The 19,106-nt window shown below is 38.1% G+C and overlaps 1 protein-coding gene across 1 annotated transcript; it reads left to right on the top strand.

Annotated features, from left to right (window-relative positions):
* Nucleotides 1–9,882: 9,882 nt before the first annotated feature.
* LOC125239394 (zinc finger protein 595-like) lies at nucleotides 9,883–18,230 on the top strand. The gene is made up of 8 exons (XM_048146962.1): nucleotides 9,883–10,323; nucleotides 11,371–11,567; nucleotides 12,483–12,590; nucleotides 13,086–13,164; nucleotides 14,962–15,086; nucleotides 16,274–16,385; nucleotides 17,090–17,194; nucleotides 18,058–18,230. The coding sequence occupies exons 1-8, from the start codon at nucleotides 9,994–9,996 to the stop codon at nucleotides 18,187–18,189; spliced, it is 1,188 nt and encodes a 395-aa protein (XP_048002919.1). The 5' UTR covers nucleotides 9,883–9,993; the 3' UTR covers nucleotides 18,190–18,230.
* Nucleotides 18,231–19,106: the final 876 nt, after the last annotated feature.

Here is a 19,106-nt window from a genome sequence, read left to right as displayed (position 1 = left end):
CGGTTTGAGTTGCAGACGTTCATAGGTTACGGTGACCGCTTTACATCAGGCGGGTCGTATGCTTGTTTGCCACCGACGTAGTATAAAAAAAAAGTGCACGAAATAAAGCACCACATAATTAGAAAAAAAAAATGAATAGTAGTTATGTTGATTTGATACATAATTTCTATTTAATAAGTCAAAGAGAAAGATATAAAGTAAATGAATTGACCGTGATGTCACTCCGCAGTATTTTATAGTAATTCCATTATAAAAAATAATAGTAAATAAATATTGGGGACACCTTACACAGATCAATTTAGCCCCAAACTAAACAAAGCTTGTACTATGGGTGCTAAGCGACGATATGCATACTTAAATAGATTACATACTCAGGAACAAATATCTGTGCTCACCACACAAATAGATGCCCTTTCCGGGATTCGAACCCAGGACTACTACCGAGTCTACCGACTGAGCCAGTTTGCTAGCAAATAGTTTTGACAGTTCTTAAAAAGAAGCTGATTTGACTAGTAGGAAACTAGCCAATTGTGAAAGAAAAAATCTAATTTCTAGATATTTTTTTAACCACACGATTTTTCATTTTTTTTTTTGGAAAGTTTCCGCAATTGTACATCTATCTATACCAATATGCTTTGATATGGATCCACACTATGTTTGTTATATTTTATATTAAAAAAGTACGATATACAGGCTGAAATAAAAAGGACCAAACTGGAGGTTCAAACTTTGCAGTGACTTTTGAGGTCATAAATTCATAATGAACACTTTTTTCAAAAGTTCAAATTGAAGGTTTGCCAACGGGCTATTGAGCGCAGTATTCTAGGTGTGAAGAGGACCGATCGTATCCGGAACACCACGCTGCGTTCAAAAACCCGCATTGCCGATGTCGGCGAGAGGACTGCCAGGCTCAAATGGGCCATTTTTTTTTTTTCAAAGTTGTCCACCCCACTTTTTTTTTGGATTTGGAAATTTTTATGTAGTTTCCACTCAGAATCGCGAGCTCTCTTAATCCTAATAGGAGAAAAACGGTGTCCCAAGGTTTTTTCCCATTCCGTTACCATTTTTTCATACAATTTCTATGGCGGTAACGGAATGGAAGCTTCGAAAAATGTATGGAAATCTTGGGACATTTTTATTCTACTATCAGAATCGAAAGAGCTCGCGATTCTGAGTATGAATCGCGTAAAAAATACCCATGTTACAAAAAAGTGGGGTGGACAACTTTGAAAAAAAAAATAGCCCACAGGTGGGCTAGTGTAGCTACCAAGTGGATGCCACAAATAGATCGCGGACGCGGCAGGCCCAAAAGTCGATGAGATAAGATGTTTATTTGTAAAAGTCATGTACATAGGATCTTAAAATTTTACAAATAGCTTCCATGACAGCCTGTCAGGGCACACAAATTACTTATATCTAGCTTAATACTAAGTTTCAGGCCATGTAGTTAGTTAGTAATTTGGATAGGTGCCATTATGATATAATAATTTTTGGTCATAGCATAATATAATTCGAGTAATACGATTTAGGAATAAATGATTTCCATTAAATTCAAAATATATGTAAAAAAAAAACCGTTTTAGAGGAAAATTTAAGTTAAATACTAAAAGGTTTCGTCATTAAAAAAAGATGGAGGGACGACCTAGACACCTTTCTCACTAACTGGCCGGAAGAGGCACTAAACCGGGAATCATGGAGGTCAAGGGTCTCCCCTTTGCCCAGCAGTGGGACACCATTATAGGCTAGCAAAAAAATGAACACTTTTTTATGAGACCAATGCTGAAATCGCAAAAAAATTTGCTGTTTCGTCGAAATGTATGAAACAGCTATATTTTTCTGCGATTTCAGCATTGGTCCCATAATCAATTTTGTTCATTACGACCTCAAAAGTCACTATGTAAAGTTTGACCTGCCCTTTTTATTTTACCCTGTAGGTATTACAACTCATTTAAATAAATGTGTTTGACCAGAAATATATGAGTACGCGCCATGTTGCGGAATTTCATTAGAACTATTTTCTTCATACTATACTGAACTGTCACCGCATACATCAGAATAACAGCGCCCTCTTGACAATAGTCATTTATTTCTGGTCAGAGTTTAGAGTATAATAAATGGCCAAGTTCTTAACTTTTATTTATAAAAAGGGTAAGAATATGTTTGAACTCATTTCTAGACTAAGTCCCTTCTAGGTTCTAGGCCAATTATGTGTAACTAGTATAGGTAATAAGAAAGATGATTTTATATATAAGCTACCATGGTAATATATTATTTAGTGTTAGGATCTTTTTGTAACTCGATTCTTAATCATTTTTTTTTATAAAAAAACTCAAAGAGAAACAGACTAAACATGTCTAAGGCCCACTTATACCAACCACTTAACTCAGGGTTAGTGGGCTGTCAACTGTCAAATTCCATATAAAATGGTGGGTTAACCCTCCATCTTCGTTGGTGCAAGTGACACTAAATTGATTATAGATTGGTACCGTCACAAAATTGAAATGTTATAAATTATAATCTACCTCTTACATATACATATACCAACTACCTTACCTAAATTATATTAAAAGGCAGCTGTAGAATACAATATGTACAGTTGAACACTATTCGAGTCGAAAATCTTTAGTCCTCATATTCGTTGCATACAACTTGGTACCCTTTACTTAAGAACTTCACATATCTAACTTAAATAAGGCACTGGTCTCACCGCGAGCTAGTAAGCTATGAGCTATCGGCTATAAAAACGAACAAAAGATAAGCACTCCCGCGTAAATAAAAGAGACACGGCGATATTGATAGCTCACCGCTGGGCGAGTAACTATAAACATCGCCGTGTCTCTTTTATTTACACGGGAGTGATTATCTTTTGTTCGTTTTTATAGCCGATAACTCACAGTTTACTAGCTCGCGGTGGGACCAGTGCCTAAGGATGTGTAAGTAATGCCGCACAAGTAGATAGGTGTTTTTTTCACATGTGTACATATCTGTTAATTTACTTGAAAGTACAAGGAAGCAATAATCAATAGCCGGTCCACACTGACAGCCTCGCGAGGCAGCCGTCCGTGCTCGTGCGCGCACGTTTGCCTCGCCCGAGACAATTTGTCGTCAAGATGGCGGCCCTCGGTCAGCTGTTCAAATTCAAATGTGTCGCTTAACTTCAAACTTGGGTAAATCCATTCTGCTTTAATGTTGAATATATAATAGTTATTTGTTATACAAGGGGGCAAAGTTGTATTTTAACGCCGAGTGTGGAATTGAAAAACGAGCACGTGAAAGGATTCTATAGTTGAACCACGAGCGAAGCGAGTGGTTCGAGAATAGAATCCTGAACTTGCGAGTTTTTTAACACACGAGAAGTAAAATACATTTGCACCAGAGTGTAACACAAAACTTTTCCCCTCACTACAGCGAGGAAACTACAACGCAAAAAATGCGTTTATCACTGCTTCCAAGTAGTTTCACAGGTGGTAAATCATCTTTATTACTAGATTCACCTAATTTTAATTTTAAAGCAGTTAATTTGACTACATTGAAGGTCAAATTACTTTACCCACTAGTGGATAAAATGCGTTTTTACCCGCTGGTATTAAAGGACAAAACACGTGTTTCCGAGCTAGTGAGGGGAAAAAATTGTAATACGATCTGAAAGATAATCAACTGTATATCAGAATTAATTTACCCAAGTTTGAAATTAAGCAACACAAATTGTCTACCCAAAATGCATTAAATTGTGTTTGGTCTTGAACTTTTTGATGGCAGTGTATATCTTATTAATTTATTGATGTAAGGGTAAGTATCTGCGTTAGATGAAATAAATACATGTATCTATTGTATTTTTGTATAATATATGTATAAGCTTTATGGTATTCAAATGTGACGATCCGCGGAAAAAGGTACCTTTACCCGTTGGACGTCACCAATGTGTAGGTACTAATAAGTGTCGGAATAGATTGAACTTTTTTTTGTATTACTTTTTTTTTTATTAAAAATTTTCTCAGATGTATTTTGGTCTCAATAGCATTTATTTCCTAAAGCAATTCGCTTCTCAATTAAATTTAGTTTGCTAAACATGTGTTTTATTTTTCCACTATATTGTCCATTTTGCTTGCAAAAGTTTCGTGTTCAAAGTTCATATCCTATGGTCGTAATCTTAAGGTAAGGTACAGCGGGGGCAAATCCCGACTGGGGGACAATTGTAACTGAAAAAAATAGATATTTTTTCCATTATTAATTATTACACTACTGAGTTCCAAATGTATCCACTGAACACGCGTGCCATTTTTTTTTTTATACTACGTCGGTGGCAAACAAGTATACGGCCCGCCTGATGTAAAGCGGTCACCGTAACCTATGGACGCCTGCAACTCAAACAGTGTCACATGCGCGTTGCCACCCCATTAGAAACTTGTACATTCCCCTTTGCTGTGTTAAGTACACAGCAAAAAGGAGTGTACAAGTTCTAAGGAGGGTTCGGGTTGCCGACGACTCAAAGGACAATAAACGGAACAAGTTAGTTTCGTAAGTCCTCCCGTCATCAGCACACCGCACCCCCGTTGAGCTCTGGCAGCCTTACTCACCGACAGGAACACAACACTATGAGTAGGGTCTAGTGCTATTTGGCTGTGGTCTTCTGTAAGGCGGAGGTACTACCCCAGTTGGGCTCTGCTCTAGATTCGAGCGAGACGATATCCGCTGTGCTGTGCCCTACCACACAAAGCGGAATATCATTCGCTATGCCTTACCTCATATATGTAAAACCAGTCTAATTAATAATGCAAACATGGAAAAAAATGGATCAGTTGCATTTGTCCCCCAGTCGAAATTGCCCCGCTCTACCTTAAGGTGCAGGGTGGTAATTTCAACTCATCGATTTTTCGACGTGAAACGTTAAGTTAAAGTGCGCTGTTGAGCATTTCTTTTTTTTTTGCCACTTATGAAGTGTGATATTTTTGAAAAAAAAAAATGCTATTTCTACTCAGAATTACTAGCCTTTTCAATCCTAGTAGTTAAAAAATTGTCCCATACGATTTTTTCTTAATTCGTTACCATTTTCCGTACATGTTGTGTGGGGTAACAAAAGAGGAAAGGAACAAAAATGTATGGAAATTCTGGGACACTTTTTGTCTCCCAGTGAGATTGAAAGTACTCGAGATTCTGAGTACAATTGACCTAAAATTCCCTAAAACAATAAAAAAAAATATTGGCAAAAAAAAAGAAATGCTTTGTTACGCCATCAGTGCCTGGCTTTATATTCAGCTGTGCACTTGAACCTGTCGAGCGGCTTCGCACTACGTCCGATCCCAATCCGTGAAAAAAACATCCGTCTTTGAACTTTTTTTTTTTAACCCCCGATGCAAAAACGACGGGGTGTTACGAGTTTGACGTGTCTGTCTGTCTGTGGCATCGTAGCTCCCGAAAGGATAAACCGATTTAGATTTAGTTTTTTTTTGTCTGAAAGCTGAGTTAGTTGGGAGTGTTCTTAGCCATGTTTCATGAAAATCGGTCTACTATGTCACTGTCGGGGGTTTTATCAAAATTTCAATTTTGTTGTTAGGTTATTAGGAAGCAAACGAGCAGACAGACCGCCCGACGGTAAGCGATCGCAGCTGCCCCGGGCACACCCGGACATCTGCCTGCCATGGACACCCGAAACGCCAAAAGTGTTGGAGATGCGTTGCCGGCATTTAAGATGGGTGTACCTACGCTCTTTTTTTTAAGGTTTGTATGGTAGTTTTCGCACTAATACAGTTAAAATGCGTATAGTACCCATACAAATAATTCTACAGCTGTGACGGATCTTATTTTCACGAATTCAGATAGGATAATGTGAAAACGCTCTTAGACTAAACTTTATCACAAAGCCAGAGAATCCGGTTCCTTTATTTAATCGTACATGCATATAAATGTTATTCACTTTAATTATCAAATTTACAAGTACAATTTCGATTCTTTTCGTTTGTGTATAGAACTATACAGGAGTAAGAAAAATACAGCCTGTCAAAAAAAAGAGAAATTAATAGGGGGCGCCACCGTCTACGTAAACCGTTTTGCATGTGGCAACTATTGAGTCACTTTTGTTTGTGCTTAAACAAAGGATACTATAGACTAGACAGCCAAATAATAATACCACTACCGAACGAGATGGTCACATACAAATTATAATAAGAGTGACAGAGAGCAAATAGTACATTACATCAGAGGCCGGGAAAATGAGGATTTCCGGCCAAATGGGTATATACGGATAGGGATACGAGGCCGGGAATCCGTTTTCACGCCGAGGCATGTATAGTGCTTTTCTTAAACATACAATGAAATTTAAAAAAATGCTCTAAAGGACAATATTTTATAAAAAAAAGTTACTTTGCAGTTACAGTCCTCTCGAGTTGTTGCGCCCAAAAAGCGGTACTTCCCAGCCCATTTTAAGGAACGTTAAGACAATATTTCATTGCATGTTTGAGAAAATGTTATTTTTTGTCTTTGTCATAGTTTCACTTTTCCGCCGCTGCCACAAACGAGTTTGTGGCAAACAATAAGGACGTGACTTGTCAAGCTTATTATCCGCCCAAATTACGTAGGTTGTGTATGGTAAACTGTGAGCCATTTTTAAAGTGATTCTTAAATTCGCTCCATTATTCTATTTCTGTCCCTTACGGGTGTACCCTTGTGTCAAGTCTATAGTATCCTTCGTCTGAGCTTTTGTGAGACCCAAATGAGGACATTAAGTGTTGCTATGATAAAAACTTTAGTTCCATATTTCTACTCTTTTTGCCTGACTGTACGGCTCTATGACTGTTAATTTTTCCCTTTAATAAGTTATACCTATTATTCAAACAGCCGCTGATTTCCTGAAGTCAACAAAGTTTTAAAAAACAAGGAAAATTTTACTTAGGAATTACCCTGTAGCAATTTACATACCTGTTTCCTCAATCAACAATATAAGAACATCGATCACCATACTTATATACAAATACACTATTTGTGCAGTGTGCACCCAATGTGCACCATTCACGCTATGATCTGCTCAAAACTTGACAGTTCTCCAAGATGGCGGGTCAACTTTTTAAAACTTTCTTTTTTCTAACGCTGGTCCTGGCGTTGGCCGAAGCGGTGTTAGTGCCGGAGTGCGCACAGGCGTGCTCGGCGGCGGTGCAGGAGAGACACTATTGCTGCAAGGCGCACGGGTACCCGAGGGGGGCTCGTGGTTGCGTCGGCGGGAAGGTGGACTGCTATCCTTAGCGCGTATACTCTGTCAAACAAGTCTGTCAGTAAATAAGAACAAAGAAAACTATATGCATCCTATTCTTTAGGGTGCTAGAGAAAAGGATACCTATAGTTTTCTTTGTTCTTAACGTCACAGTGTAAGGGGGAGGGGGGGGTCATACTAAATGTGACAAGCCCTGTTAAAGGGATACAAAAAAGCGTGACATAGGGGGGGGAGGGGTCCAAAAACCTGAAATTTGGTGTGACGTAATATGTGGATGATCCCTATTTACTGACAGACTTGTTTGACAAAGTATAGTTTATGATGTGTTTGAAGTGCTAACAAGTATCCTAATTAAATCATTTAAATAATTTGATGAGATTTTTCTTTCATTACTTATCACAGTTTGAAAAAAGGCGTGAAATTCAAATTTTCTATGGAAATCAAAACTTTACCCCTACCCTACATCCATAATTCCATATGTAGGATAAGAACTTATATACTTATAAAATGAGAAAGTGTGTGTTTGTCCATCTTTCACGGCAAATTCTACCAACGTCAAGGTAAGGCACGCGTCTTATGAGGACAACATTTTTCTAATTTGCCGCTTTTTTTCTTTGAAACGATTGTCATGAAATAAATTAAAAAAAAAAAAATTGAAACGATTTCTGAACGCGTGCGAAATGTCAGTGACATGACAAGGAAGCGTTCTGAGATAAACCTGATGAAAGAAAAATCAATATACGTAAATTAATTTTTGAATACATTCTATTTTTTTGCACCTCATTGTTGCTACAATTCACTAAATTAATAAAAATTACAATAAATTTAACAGCTGATAGTGGTTTTAGGAGTGATATGAAATGCAAAAATTTTACATATTTTGCCCGTGACAGGTATTAGAACGTACGACTTAAAGAAAATAAAAACAAAACCAAAAGTTGCGAATCTTGTTTGGTTTTTTATTATTTATTAAGATATTTATATGTTTTTACAGTCAATATTATAAATATTACATATGCTAGAAATTAAATATATAGATACAGAGTGATTTAAGATTATAATTATGGAGTTAGAAGATATTAAACATGAATACAAACTGGACAGATCGCAGTGCCATACATGTCTTACTTTTGGTCGAAAGCTTACCCCTTTGGGTGAATATGTGGATATATTCAGAAATATAGCACCACAGACTGGTTACTGGGTGAGTTTTTATATGAATCATAACTTATTTCATTAATATTTTCAAGGCCACCTATATGGTTCCCTTAGGTTATATTTAGATTTATTTATTAAAATTGTACATAACAGCCCTAAAAATGAAAAGTAAACCATACTGACACTAAACACAATCTCGCCATACATTGTTTTAACAGAGCTCAAATAGTTTCGGCAGCGTTTTCGATTGAAGCTCTTAGCCAGCGGAATTTTGTCCAACTCTATTAGCATATATGGTCAACCAATTCAGATGAAATCTTAACAAATTATATACCTCCTAAACCTTTCTTAAGAATCACTCTATTCATAGGTGAACAGCACGTGAAAATCTGTTCAGTAGTTTTTGCACACACATGCGGCAGGGGACTTAGTTTTATAAGGTGTCGGATATAGCCAATTAGCCAAGCCTGTATCAGGGGTAGGCAGATCTCAAAAAGTGTTACTAATAGCATTGCCAAGTAATTGTTACAGCGAAGAGATAAATGACCAACATATTTTGTGTAGATGCATGTCAACATGGAAACGGTGCATGTTTGCTGGGAGTGCAGCGGAGTCCTGGCCAAGATGGCCGCCTTCCAGAGGCAAGTGCTCAAAGCCAGTGAGATGCTGGAGATGGGACAGGTCGGTGTTACCTGTGGAATTATGATAAGTAACATTAAGTATACTTAATGACCGGTTTGGCCTAGTGCATAGTGACCGTGCATGCTAAGCTGCAGTCCTGGGTTTGAATCCTGGTAAGGGCATTTATTTGTGTGTGCACAGACATTTTTTCCTGAGTCATGGATGTTTTATGTATAAGTATGTATTTCTTTATCTATACAAGTGAGTATTTTTTTTTTTTTAATTATTTTTTATTATGGACTGATCTGCGATTGACCCTAGTCACACCTGATGGGAAGTGAAGACAGAGTCTAAGATGGAGCTCACCGATTCAGTATAATTGTTTTTTAACGTCCATATGGATCCGTAGTACATCTTTGCTTAATTTGGGGCTAGATTGATCTGTGTAAGGTGTCCCCCAATATTTATGTATATTCATTAAAAGTCAGTTCTAAACTTTGTTATTTAAGGTACAGCGGGGCAAATCTCGACTGGGGGGCAATGGTAACTAATCCACTTTTTCATTATTACACTATGATGGTGAGTTCTACATGTATCCACTGAACACGCCTACCATATATAACCGGTGGACACTATTTAATAATGCAAACATTGTAAAACATGGAAAAAATGGACCAGTTACATTTGCCTCCAGTCGAGATTTGCCCCGCTGTACCTTACTTACTAAGTAAATAGATAGCACTCAAAACTTTGTAAATAAAATACCTATTACTCATTAAGTGAAATGTAATCATTTATTTTGAATATACATGTAAATGTCTTTAAAATATAAATGTCTTTAAACAGATATAATCAAATACATACATAAGTAACACAGTTTTATTTTTCAGGCCTATGGAACCTTGTCAAATCTCACCACAGTCATTTTAAATGACATAAGTCCTAACACAATATACATCACACAAACAAACGAGCCGACACACACAGACACAAAATCTGAAACAGAAGACATGCATGATACTGGCCAGTTTTCTGATTTCATAGACAACATAGAATCTTTGAAAAAAAAAGAAAGTGAGATTAAAAAAACTTTAAAAGTTAAAAATAATAAGTGGACTTTGAAAAGAGCGTTGCAGAATAAAAAGCCTAAATTTAAAGTTATTGATAATGGGAATATATTTAGAAAAGTAAAATTAAGTTCCGAGGAATTGAAAAATTGGTTGGGGAAAGAAAAGCAAAGTGAATTTTATATGTCATGTGTATTTAAGTGTGAAAGTTGTGTGCTTGGTTTTAAGGACGAAAAATGTCTGGCTAAGCATATCGACAGATGCCATAATGAGGTATGTATTATACTTTCAATTGTGTCGCTTATCTTCAAACTTGGTAAATCCGTACTGCTTTAAGGTTGATTAATATAAAAATATATATTAAGATCTGAAAGATAATCAACCTTATAGCATAATGGATTTACCCAAGTTTGAAGTTAAGTGACACAATTTATCACCAGTATTAATTTTATACCGAGTATAATATCTTTACACCTCTAAACACTCACTACCTAGAGCCATGTAGACCTTTATTTAAAGAAATAAAAGTATTGCCACTTCCATGCTTGTACATCAAACAGATGTGCATGTTTGTAAGAGAACATCCTGAATTTTTTGAAAAGCAAAGTACATTCTATCCTAGATCTACCAGAAATAAAGATAAACTATTCCTACCGTATTCTAGAGTAAAGCTTCACAAAAATAACTCGTTCTGTATGGCAATTCAAATTTATAACCTGCTGCCTAAATCGATCTTAGAATGTCCTACAGATCGCTTTAAGAAATCACTTACGGAACGGCTACTAGACAAATGTTTTTACTCGGTAAAAGAATATTTAAGTTGCCAAGATCTCAATTAATTGTAAATCCTGAAATTAAGTAATTTATCTATGCCTATATTTGACATTTTAGCTGTGTAATTTATAAAATGTAATAAATTGACTCAATCCTTGTGTATATTTGTAATGAATTATTGTGTAACAAATTATATTGACATTATATTGTACATACTTGTAAATAATTGTTAAATATTGCATGCCTTGCTTGGTAGAACATAAGAACTGCTTTTCAATGTTATCATCTTATGTAATCTCACTATGTTCTTGCAATAAACTATTGACTATTGACTATAAAGTTATCATAGATTCTTTATCTTTGTATATTGTTTTTTTGTGACATTTAGAGACTATACAATACATCGCTAATTATTTATTTATATCCGTATACTTTTCTTAGAATTAATATTTTAAATTTTTAATATTCTATATACCTAATGTTGACGTGTAAAAATTGTCCTTGAGGCAATTTGCTAAATAAATAATTTTGTATTTTTACTTCCAGGCAACAGGCCCATATGCCTGCGATATATGTTACTCGCGGGCCCCAACCAAACGCTCCCTAGCGGCACACATACGCAGCCACTACTACACGTTCGAGTGCCGCCTGTGTGCGTTTGTCTGCCACGCGACGCGCCGGCGTGTTCACGCGCGCTCGCATAAGGTCGTGCTGGAGTGTGTCAAGTGTGGACTTCAGTTTGGGTATGTACGGCGACAGGCCCATACGCCTGCGATGTATGTAAAATGCGAGCACCAAGGTTACAGGCCCATACGGCTGCGATATATGTAACACGCGGGTCCCCAGGCTACAGGCCCATACGCCTGCGATATATGTAACACGCGGGTACCAGCCTACAGGCCCATACGGCTGCGATATATGTAACACGCGGGTCCCCAGGCTACAGGCCCATACGCCTGCGATATATGTAACACGCGGGTACCAGCCTACAGGCCCATACGGCTGCGATATATGTAACACGCGGGTACCAGGCTACAGGCCCATACGGCTGCGATATATGTAACACGCGGGGCACCAGGCTACAGGCCCATACGCTTGCGATATACATAACATGCGGGGCACCAGGTTACAGGCCCATACGCCTGTGATATATGTAACACGGATTCCCAGGGTACAGGCCCATATGGCTGCGATATATGTGACATGCGGGTACCCGGTTACAGGCCCATACGGCTGCGATATATGTAACACGCGGGTACCAGGCTACAGACCCATACGCCTTCGATATATGTAAAATGCGAGCACCAAGGTTACAGGCCCATACGCCTGCGATATATGTAACACGCGGGTATCAGGCTACAGGCCCATACGCCTGCGATATATGTAACACGCGGCACCTAGGCTACAGGCCCATACGCTTGTGATATATGTAGCACGCGGGTACCAGGCTACAGGCCCATATCCCTGCGATACATGTAACTCGCGGGCTCCCACCAAGCGTTGCCTAGCGACCAAGGATGATTTATAAAGGATTGACAATGTTCATATTAAGCATCGTACCTCCATTTATTAGCGCCATCTATTAAATGAAATGGAAGTTTGTATTGACACAGCGACCTTTGCTAACATTCAGTTGATATGTATTTCTCCTACTTCAGTTCCCGGCGAGAATTCTACCAGCACTACAAGGAGTGGCACGAGAGGTATATCTGCGACCACTGTGGCGTCGCCTTCAAGATGCGGTACTGCATCAAGGACCATATCAGGTAATGTCGTGTCAGTACGTTGCCAGCCAATGCATTATTTGATGAAATGTATATCAGTAACCATTTAAATTGCTTTCATATGTATGTACATAAGTTGGCACATTTCAGTATAACACAGCTAGGGTTGCAAATAGAAAAAAAAAACTTTTTTTTTTGAGAATTATGAAAAAAAAACCGAGCTCCATTATTTTTTCTAAATATGCTTTTTTTCAGATGAACAAATAATTCGACAATAACGGTTTTTCGTGAGTTGTAACGTGTTTCAATAACAATAACGTACGTTTTAATTCGATTAAGATTCAGTATACAAACGTTTATTGGGGAATCCCCGATGCGGAGAGGCGGTGGTGTTGCCAACAGTAAATAGTGATAACTATCAACTACAGATTTCGTAAAACGCCGCGAAAGGTAGTCTGGCTTTGTCGCGCCAATACGTAAGAGCAATAGAGATAGATATCTACGAGTGTTTTATTGTAAAATGCTATATTTTTTCAGGAAACAACATTCTGCTTTTGAGTGCAAACTCTGTGATAAGAAATTTTCCCGATACAATGGATTATGGCTACACAAAAAGGTATACACATATTCAGTTTATATTGTATTTTTTGCGTTTCTTTACACTTATTTAACCAAAAACCCGCCTGGTGGGCACTCGTGAACTTTGCTTAGTTGCCGGAGAACCCGCTGGGCGAGTTCTCGCAATACAAGCGAGCGGTTATACATTTTCCGATTTCTGACGTAATGCGCCATTCTTTATCTAGTTTCGAATGTGTTGATACTGTTAAGAGTGCACAGTAATCTTAGTTCTCCATTACAAATCTAGTTCATATTTTGAAACAACGCGTAACGTTAACATTTATTAAGTACTAGCTTTTGCCCGCGGCTTCGCTCGCGTTAGAAAGAGACAAAAAGTAGCCTATGTCACTCTCCATCCTTTCAACTATCTCCACTTAAAAAATCATATCAATTCGTCGCTCCGTTTTGCCGTGAAGGACGGACAAACAAACAGACACACACACTTTCCCATTTATAATATTAGTATGGGTTACGTTTTTTTACCACAGCAACACTTTCTGTTCTCATACAAAAGTGACTCAATAAGTAAATATTAAAATAAATATTATTATAGGACATTCTTACACAGATTGACTGAGGCCCACGGTAAGCTCAAGAAAGCTTGTGTTGTGGGTACTCAGACAACGATATATATAATATACAAATACTTATATACATAGAAAACATCCATGACTCAGGAACAAATATCTGTGCTCATCACACAAATAAATGCCCTTACCGGGATTCGAACCCGGGACCGCGGCGTAGCAGGCAGGCTCACTACCGACTGCGCCAGACCGGTCGTCAAACTCTCAGTTTCCACATGCAACACGGTTTACACAGACGGTGGCGCCCCCTATTCATTGTTACTCTTTTTTGCCGGGCTGTAGACCCCCTATCCCCTACTATTGTAACTATTACTAGGGCAACTTCTTGCCCAAGGAAGAGCCCTTTAAGTAATGTATGTATAATAATAATATTACACTACTACGACTACAACTTAACCCTTAAATGCATGGTGATGTATACCGGGTGCCCGGTAATTAATGGACAACATTTTAACCACCAAGAGGGCACCTTATACCGGTCCAGAAAATCGACTTTAAGGTTTAATAAAAGTCGCCTGGTTTTCGAGATTTTCACACTTTTTAAAATTTTAGGTAGTATTAAAATTTTAAAAACTGAAAATCTCGAAAACCAGGCGACTTTTATTAAACCTTGATGTCGATTTTCTGGACCGGTATAAGGTGCCCTCTTGGTGGTTAAAAGGTTGTCCATTAATTACCGGGCACCCGGTATATGCATCATATCTTTGATGGCCCGTGGCTCGATACGTAGCTATCCAAAATCACGTTTATTGCTTAATTATTATTCATTACTTATTATTATTTAAAAAACAATGAAATAGATTAAATAATATAATGATTTACTATTTAAGTATTAAGATGAAATGGCGGAAAAGAGTGAAAAAACAGGACGATGGCGATGTTTAGTATGTGAGGCTGATTTTTTCGGAGTTAGTAATTAGTTTATGTTTAAACATTTTATCATAAAGGTTTCACAAATAGTTAACCTTTTTAATAGTAGTAATTTTTTTAAATAAAACTTACCAATATGATATGTATATAAAGAAGATTTGGCCTATTTAACTTCTAACACTGATTTAGTATAAAAATCGATCTTAAATATTTTTTTTAATATTTTTCCCAGAGTCAGAAAACCATAGTCTATCACATTATATTAATATCTCTTTAAAAGAAAAATTCATGCATTTAAGGGTTAAATAGTAGGTAACAACAGTATGGGTGTGTTCTAGGTGTGTCACAGTGAGCCGTCGCAAAGCGCGTACTGCGTCGAATGCGACCGGCATTACGCGGACGTGTACCGCTACCGCTGGCATCTCAGCAACAGCGCGCGTCACCGGCCCAGGGCGAAACTACGGTATTTATTTATTTTTACATGTATTATTTTAACATGGGTATTTTTTACGCGATTCATACTCAGACTCGAGAGCTCTTTCGATCCTGATAAATGAAAAAAAAATGGAAAAAGTTTATTGTATAAATTAACAATTACTTAAAGAAAATCGCGACCCTGTGTCCTGAGCTAGGAAACCTTGTGTTACAGGACGCAGTTTCGTCGCACTAGTACCTTAATATATATTATTAAAACTATACAATTTGTAAGCGAGTTAGTATAGGAGAAAAAAAATGTCCCAAGATATCCATACATTTTTTCGAACCTTCCATTCCGTTACCGCCATACAAAATGTATGAAAAAGTGGTAACGGAATGGGAAAAAAACCTTGAGACTCTTTTTATTAGGATTGAAAGAGCTCGCGATTCTGAATGGAAAACACATAAAATATTCCAAATCTAAAAAAATGTGGGGTGGACAACTTTGAAAAAAAAAAATGGCTTAACTGTTATACACTACTTATTTGACGACCAGTCTGGCTCAGTCGGTAGTGACCCTGCCTGCTAAGCTGTGGTCCTGGGCTCGAATCCCGGTAAGGATATTTATTTGTGTGATGAGCACAGATATTTGTTCCTGAGTCATTGATGTTGTCTATGTATACCGGGTGCCCGGTAACTAATGGACGACCTTTTAACCACCAAGAGGGCACCTTATACTGGTCCAGAAAATCGACATTAAGGTTTAGTAAAAGTCGCCTGGTTTTCGAGATTTTCACACTTTTTAAAATGTTAGGTAGTATTAAAATGTACGTGAACGGATGAACCGATTTAGATTTAGTTTTTTTTTTTTTTACTACGTCGGTGGCAAACAAGCATACGGCCCGCCTGATGTAAAGCGGTCACCGTAACCTATGGACGCCTGCAACTCAAACAGTGTCACATGCGCGTTGCCACCCTATTATAAACTTGTACATTCCCTTTTGCTGTGTTAAGTACGCAGCAAAAAGGAGTGCACAAGTTCTAAGGAGGGTTCGGGTTGCCGACGACTCAAAGGAAGAGTTTTTGTCTGAAAGCTAAGTTAGTCGGGAGTGTTCTTAGCCATGTTTCATGAAAATCGGTCCACTATGTCGCGGTCGTTGGTTTTTCAAAATTTTAATTTTGTGGTTAGGTTATGTAGTCGTCACCCCTATTATTCTGAGTTGTTTTGTCCAGGATCCCGTGCCCTGGATGTGACAAGGTGTTCACGAAGAGAATCTACATGAAGGACCACTTCGACCTGGTGCATTTAAAGAAATATAAATACCGCTGCGAGCAGTGTGATAAGGTATAAAGAGCATTTCCCGAATACTTTGCACATAGCCACGTCAGCAAACTTTAATTGATCCTATTTTGATACCAACATTTAGTGATATAGGTCGACTGTCGTAAGATATATACAGGATAATTGCTATAATTAAGAAAATATAGATACTAGAGAACCTTAATGACCAAATAAAACTTACTAAAATCTCAATTCATCAAAAAAATCTTGGTAACAAAATAGGAATAATAAAAACAAAAACGTTTTCCTTAATTTTTGTAGAAACTTTTCGAGAAATATGCAATATATACAGGGTGTCCCTAAAATTAACGCCAAAACGAAACGAAAAGGGGCGATAGGATATCACATTATGCAAATTTGACCTAATTGAGAAGTCATGGTTTTCGAGATATTAGCAGTTTTTTTTTACATTTTATAAACGGTCAATATCTCAAAAACCAAGCTTTGGTCTTAGGCACACCGGGTCTAATCCATACTAATATTATAAATGGGAAAGTGTGTGTGTCTGTTTGTTTGTCCGTCTTTCACGGCAAAACGGAGCGACGAATTGACGTGATTTTTTAAGTGAAGATAGTTGAAGGGATGGAGAGTGACATAGACTATTACTATTTGTCTCTTTCTAACGCGAGCGAAGCCGGCAAAAGCTAGTGAAACTATAAAACTAACCGTCATCAAAACTATAATTTTTATTACTACTGCGTTTTCAGAATTTTCTACGTAACGCGGATCTGGTGCAGCACAGGAAGAGGGTACACGAAGGCATCCTCCCGCCCAAGAACAAGATCTGCTACATGTGCGGACGCGGGTTCACGGTACGTGTACAAAAATGCCATTTTTAGGGTTCCGTAACAAAAAGTTACAAAAGGAACCCTTATGGTGCGGCTCTGTCCGCCTGTCTGTCACATTATTTTATTTGTCGATTACCCATTTTCGATTTTGGATTTTTTATATCTACTCAGAATGAGCTCTTTAGGCACTGGTCCCACCGCGAGCTAGTAAGCTATGCGCTATCGGCTATAAAAACGAACAAAAGATAATCACTCCCGCGTAAATAAAAGAGACACGGCGATGTTTATAGTTACTCGCCCAGCGGTGAGCTATCAACATCGCCGTGTCTCTTATTTGCACGGGAGTGCTTATCTTTTGTTCGTTTTTATAGCCGATAGCTCATAGCTTAATAGCTCGCGGTGGGACCAGTGCCTTAAACCATAAATTAAATATAACAAGATCATACCATCCCATACATTAAAATGCGACCGCCTAAGACCGCGCTTACACTCCACCACACATAGATGGCGCCACAAAAAAAATGTCTTGTAGCTTTCGATTATACTTGTAGATGGCGTTAAGTGTCACTTTTGACATAGATTTATGGCTCGGAATTGACACTTAATGCCAATTTACAAATAATCGGTGGCAACAAGGCACTTTTTGTGGCGCTATCTATGTGTGGTGGAGTGTAAGCGCATTCTTAGGCGGTCGCAGTTTAATGTATGGGATGGTATGATCTTGTTATATTTAATTTATGCTTAAACTGGTTGAGACTAGGTCAGGACCGGGAGAAATGGCTTACTAGAAGAGATGCCTAAGCCCAGCAGTGGGCGATAATGGGCTGATCTGATGATGAGTCTTGACTATCTTGAGCCATCTGATGTGTTTAGTATATTTGTTGCAGACGAACAAGATCCTGCGCAACCACGTGCGCACGCACACAGGCGAGCGTCCGTTCGCGTGCGCGCGCTGCCCCGCCGCGTTTGCGCAGCGCACCGCGCTTCAACAACACAAGCGCAAGAGACACCACGAGTGATATTCAAATACAATCGATTTTTTTTTTTATATTTTAAGCGGGTTACTCACGTATTAAGTCGATATAGCGTTCATACCTACACCACACCTCGGACACTGGCGATCAAATATATGAAAGAGGCGCGTTCCTAGCACACAGTCTAAGCTCGTGTAGGTGAACGCGTGCTATGCTTGTATGAGTTAGATATGACAGGTCGACTGTACGAGTTTTTGACAGGCGGTAACTGTGAGGTAACCGAGAGGGGGTGGGCGGCACTTTCAGCGGGGAGCGGGAGTGGCCATACTGTACGATAGTACTCTTTATTATACTGTGCCTACACGAACGCTATATCGACTTAATACGTGAGTAACCCGCTTAAAATATTTTTAAATGTGTGAGTCTCACGGGAGTTTTGTTGATATTTTCTTTAATAAATGCATTCTATACTGGACAGTCTCCACTTTTACTACTCTCCGGTAAACCCTCCAACGCCGCACACTTTACACTACACGATCGCTGATGATCGTTGATCGTGATAGTTTCTAATCGGCTCATAAAAGTAGGATGACAAGAAATATCTGCAACAAAAATTGATTTTTATTGGAATCGCGGTTTGTTTTGTTTTGACTGAGCTAAGAGCAGTTCCCGGCAACTTTGTTGTACACAGCCACGTCCGGAAATTTTAATTGATCCTATTTTGTTACCAACATTTAGTAATATTAGTCGACTTAATTTGAGAAAATATGGATACTAGAGAACCTTAATGACCAAATAAAACTTACTAAAATCTCAATTCATCAAAAAAATCTTGGTAAGAAAATAGGAATAATAAGAACAAATTTAACTTTTTCCCTATTCTTGCACAAACTTTTCGAGAACTGCTGTTAAACAGTTGCATACAATACTTTTTCTACGATCATATTACCACCATCGACCTA

Source organism: Leguminivora glycinivorella, chromosome 25, assembly GCF_023078275.1.
Source record: "Leguminivora glycinivorella isolate SPB_JAAS2020 chromosome 25, LegGlyc_1.1, whole genome shotgun sequence".
In the NCBI taxonomy this organism is placed as follows: Eukaryota; Metazoa; Arthropoda; class Insecta; order Lepidoptera; family Tortricidae; genus Leguminivora; species Leguminivora glycinivorella.
The sequence above is the reverse complement of the archived record's forward strand: the minus strand, read 5'-3'. Positions and strand labels throughout refer to the sequence as shown.

Excerpts from the sequence above, each read along its gene's own strand:
- LOC125239394 (XM_048146962.1), top strand. The coding sequence starts at position 9,994 with ATGCATGATACTGGCCAGTTTTCTGATTTCATAGACAACATAGAATCT. Across the intron at positions 11,568-12,482 it reads AAGTGTGGACTTCAGTTTGG|TTCCCGGCGAGAATTCTACC; the intron begins GTATGTACGGCG and ends CTCCTACTTCAG. Across the intron at positions 15,087-16,273 it reads CGGCCCAGGGCGAAACTACG|GATCCCGTGCCCTGGATGTG; the intron begins GTATTTATTTAT and ends TGTTTTGTCCAG.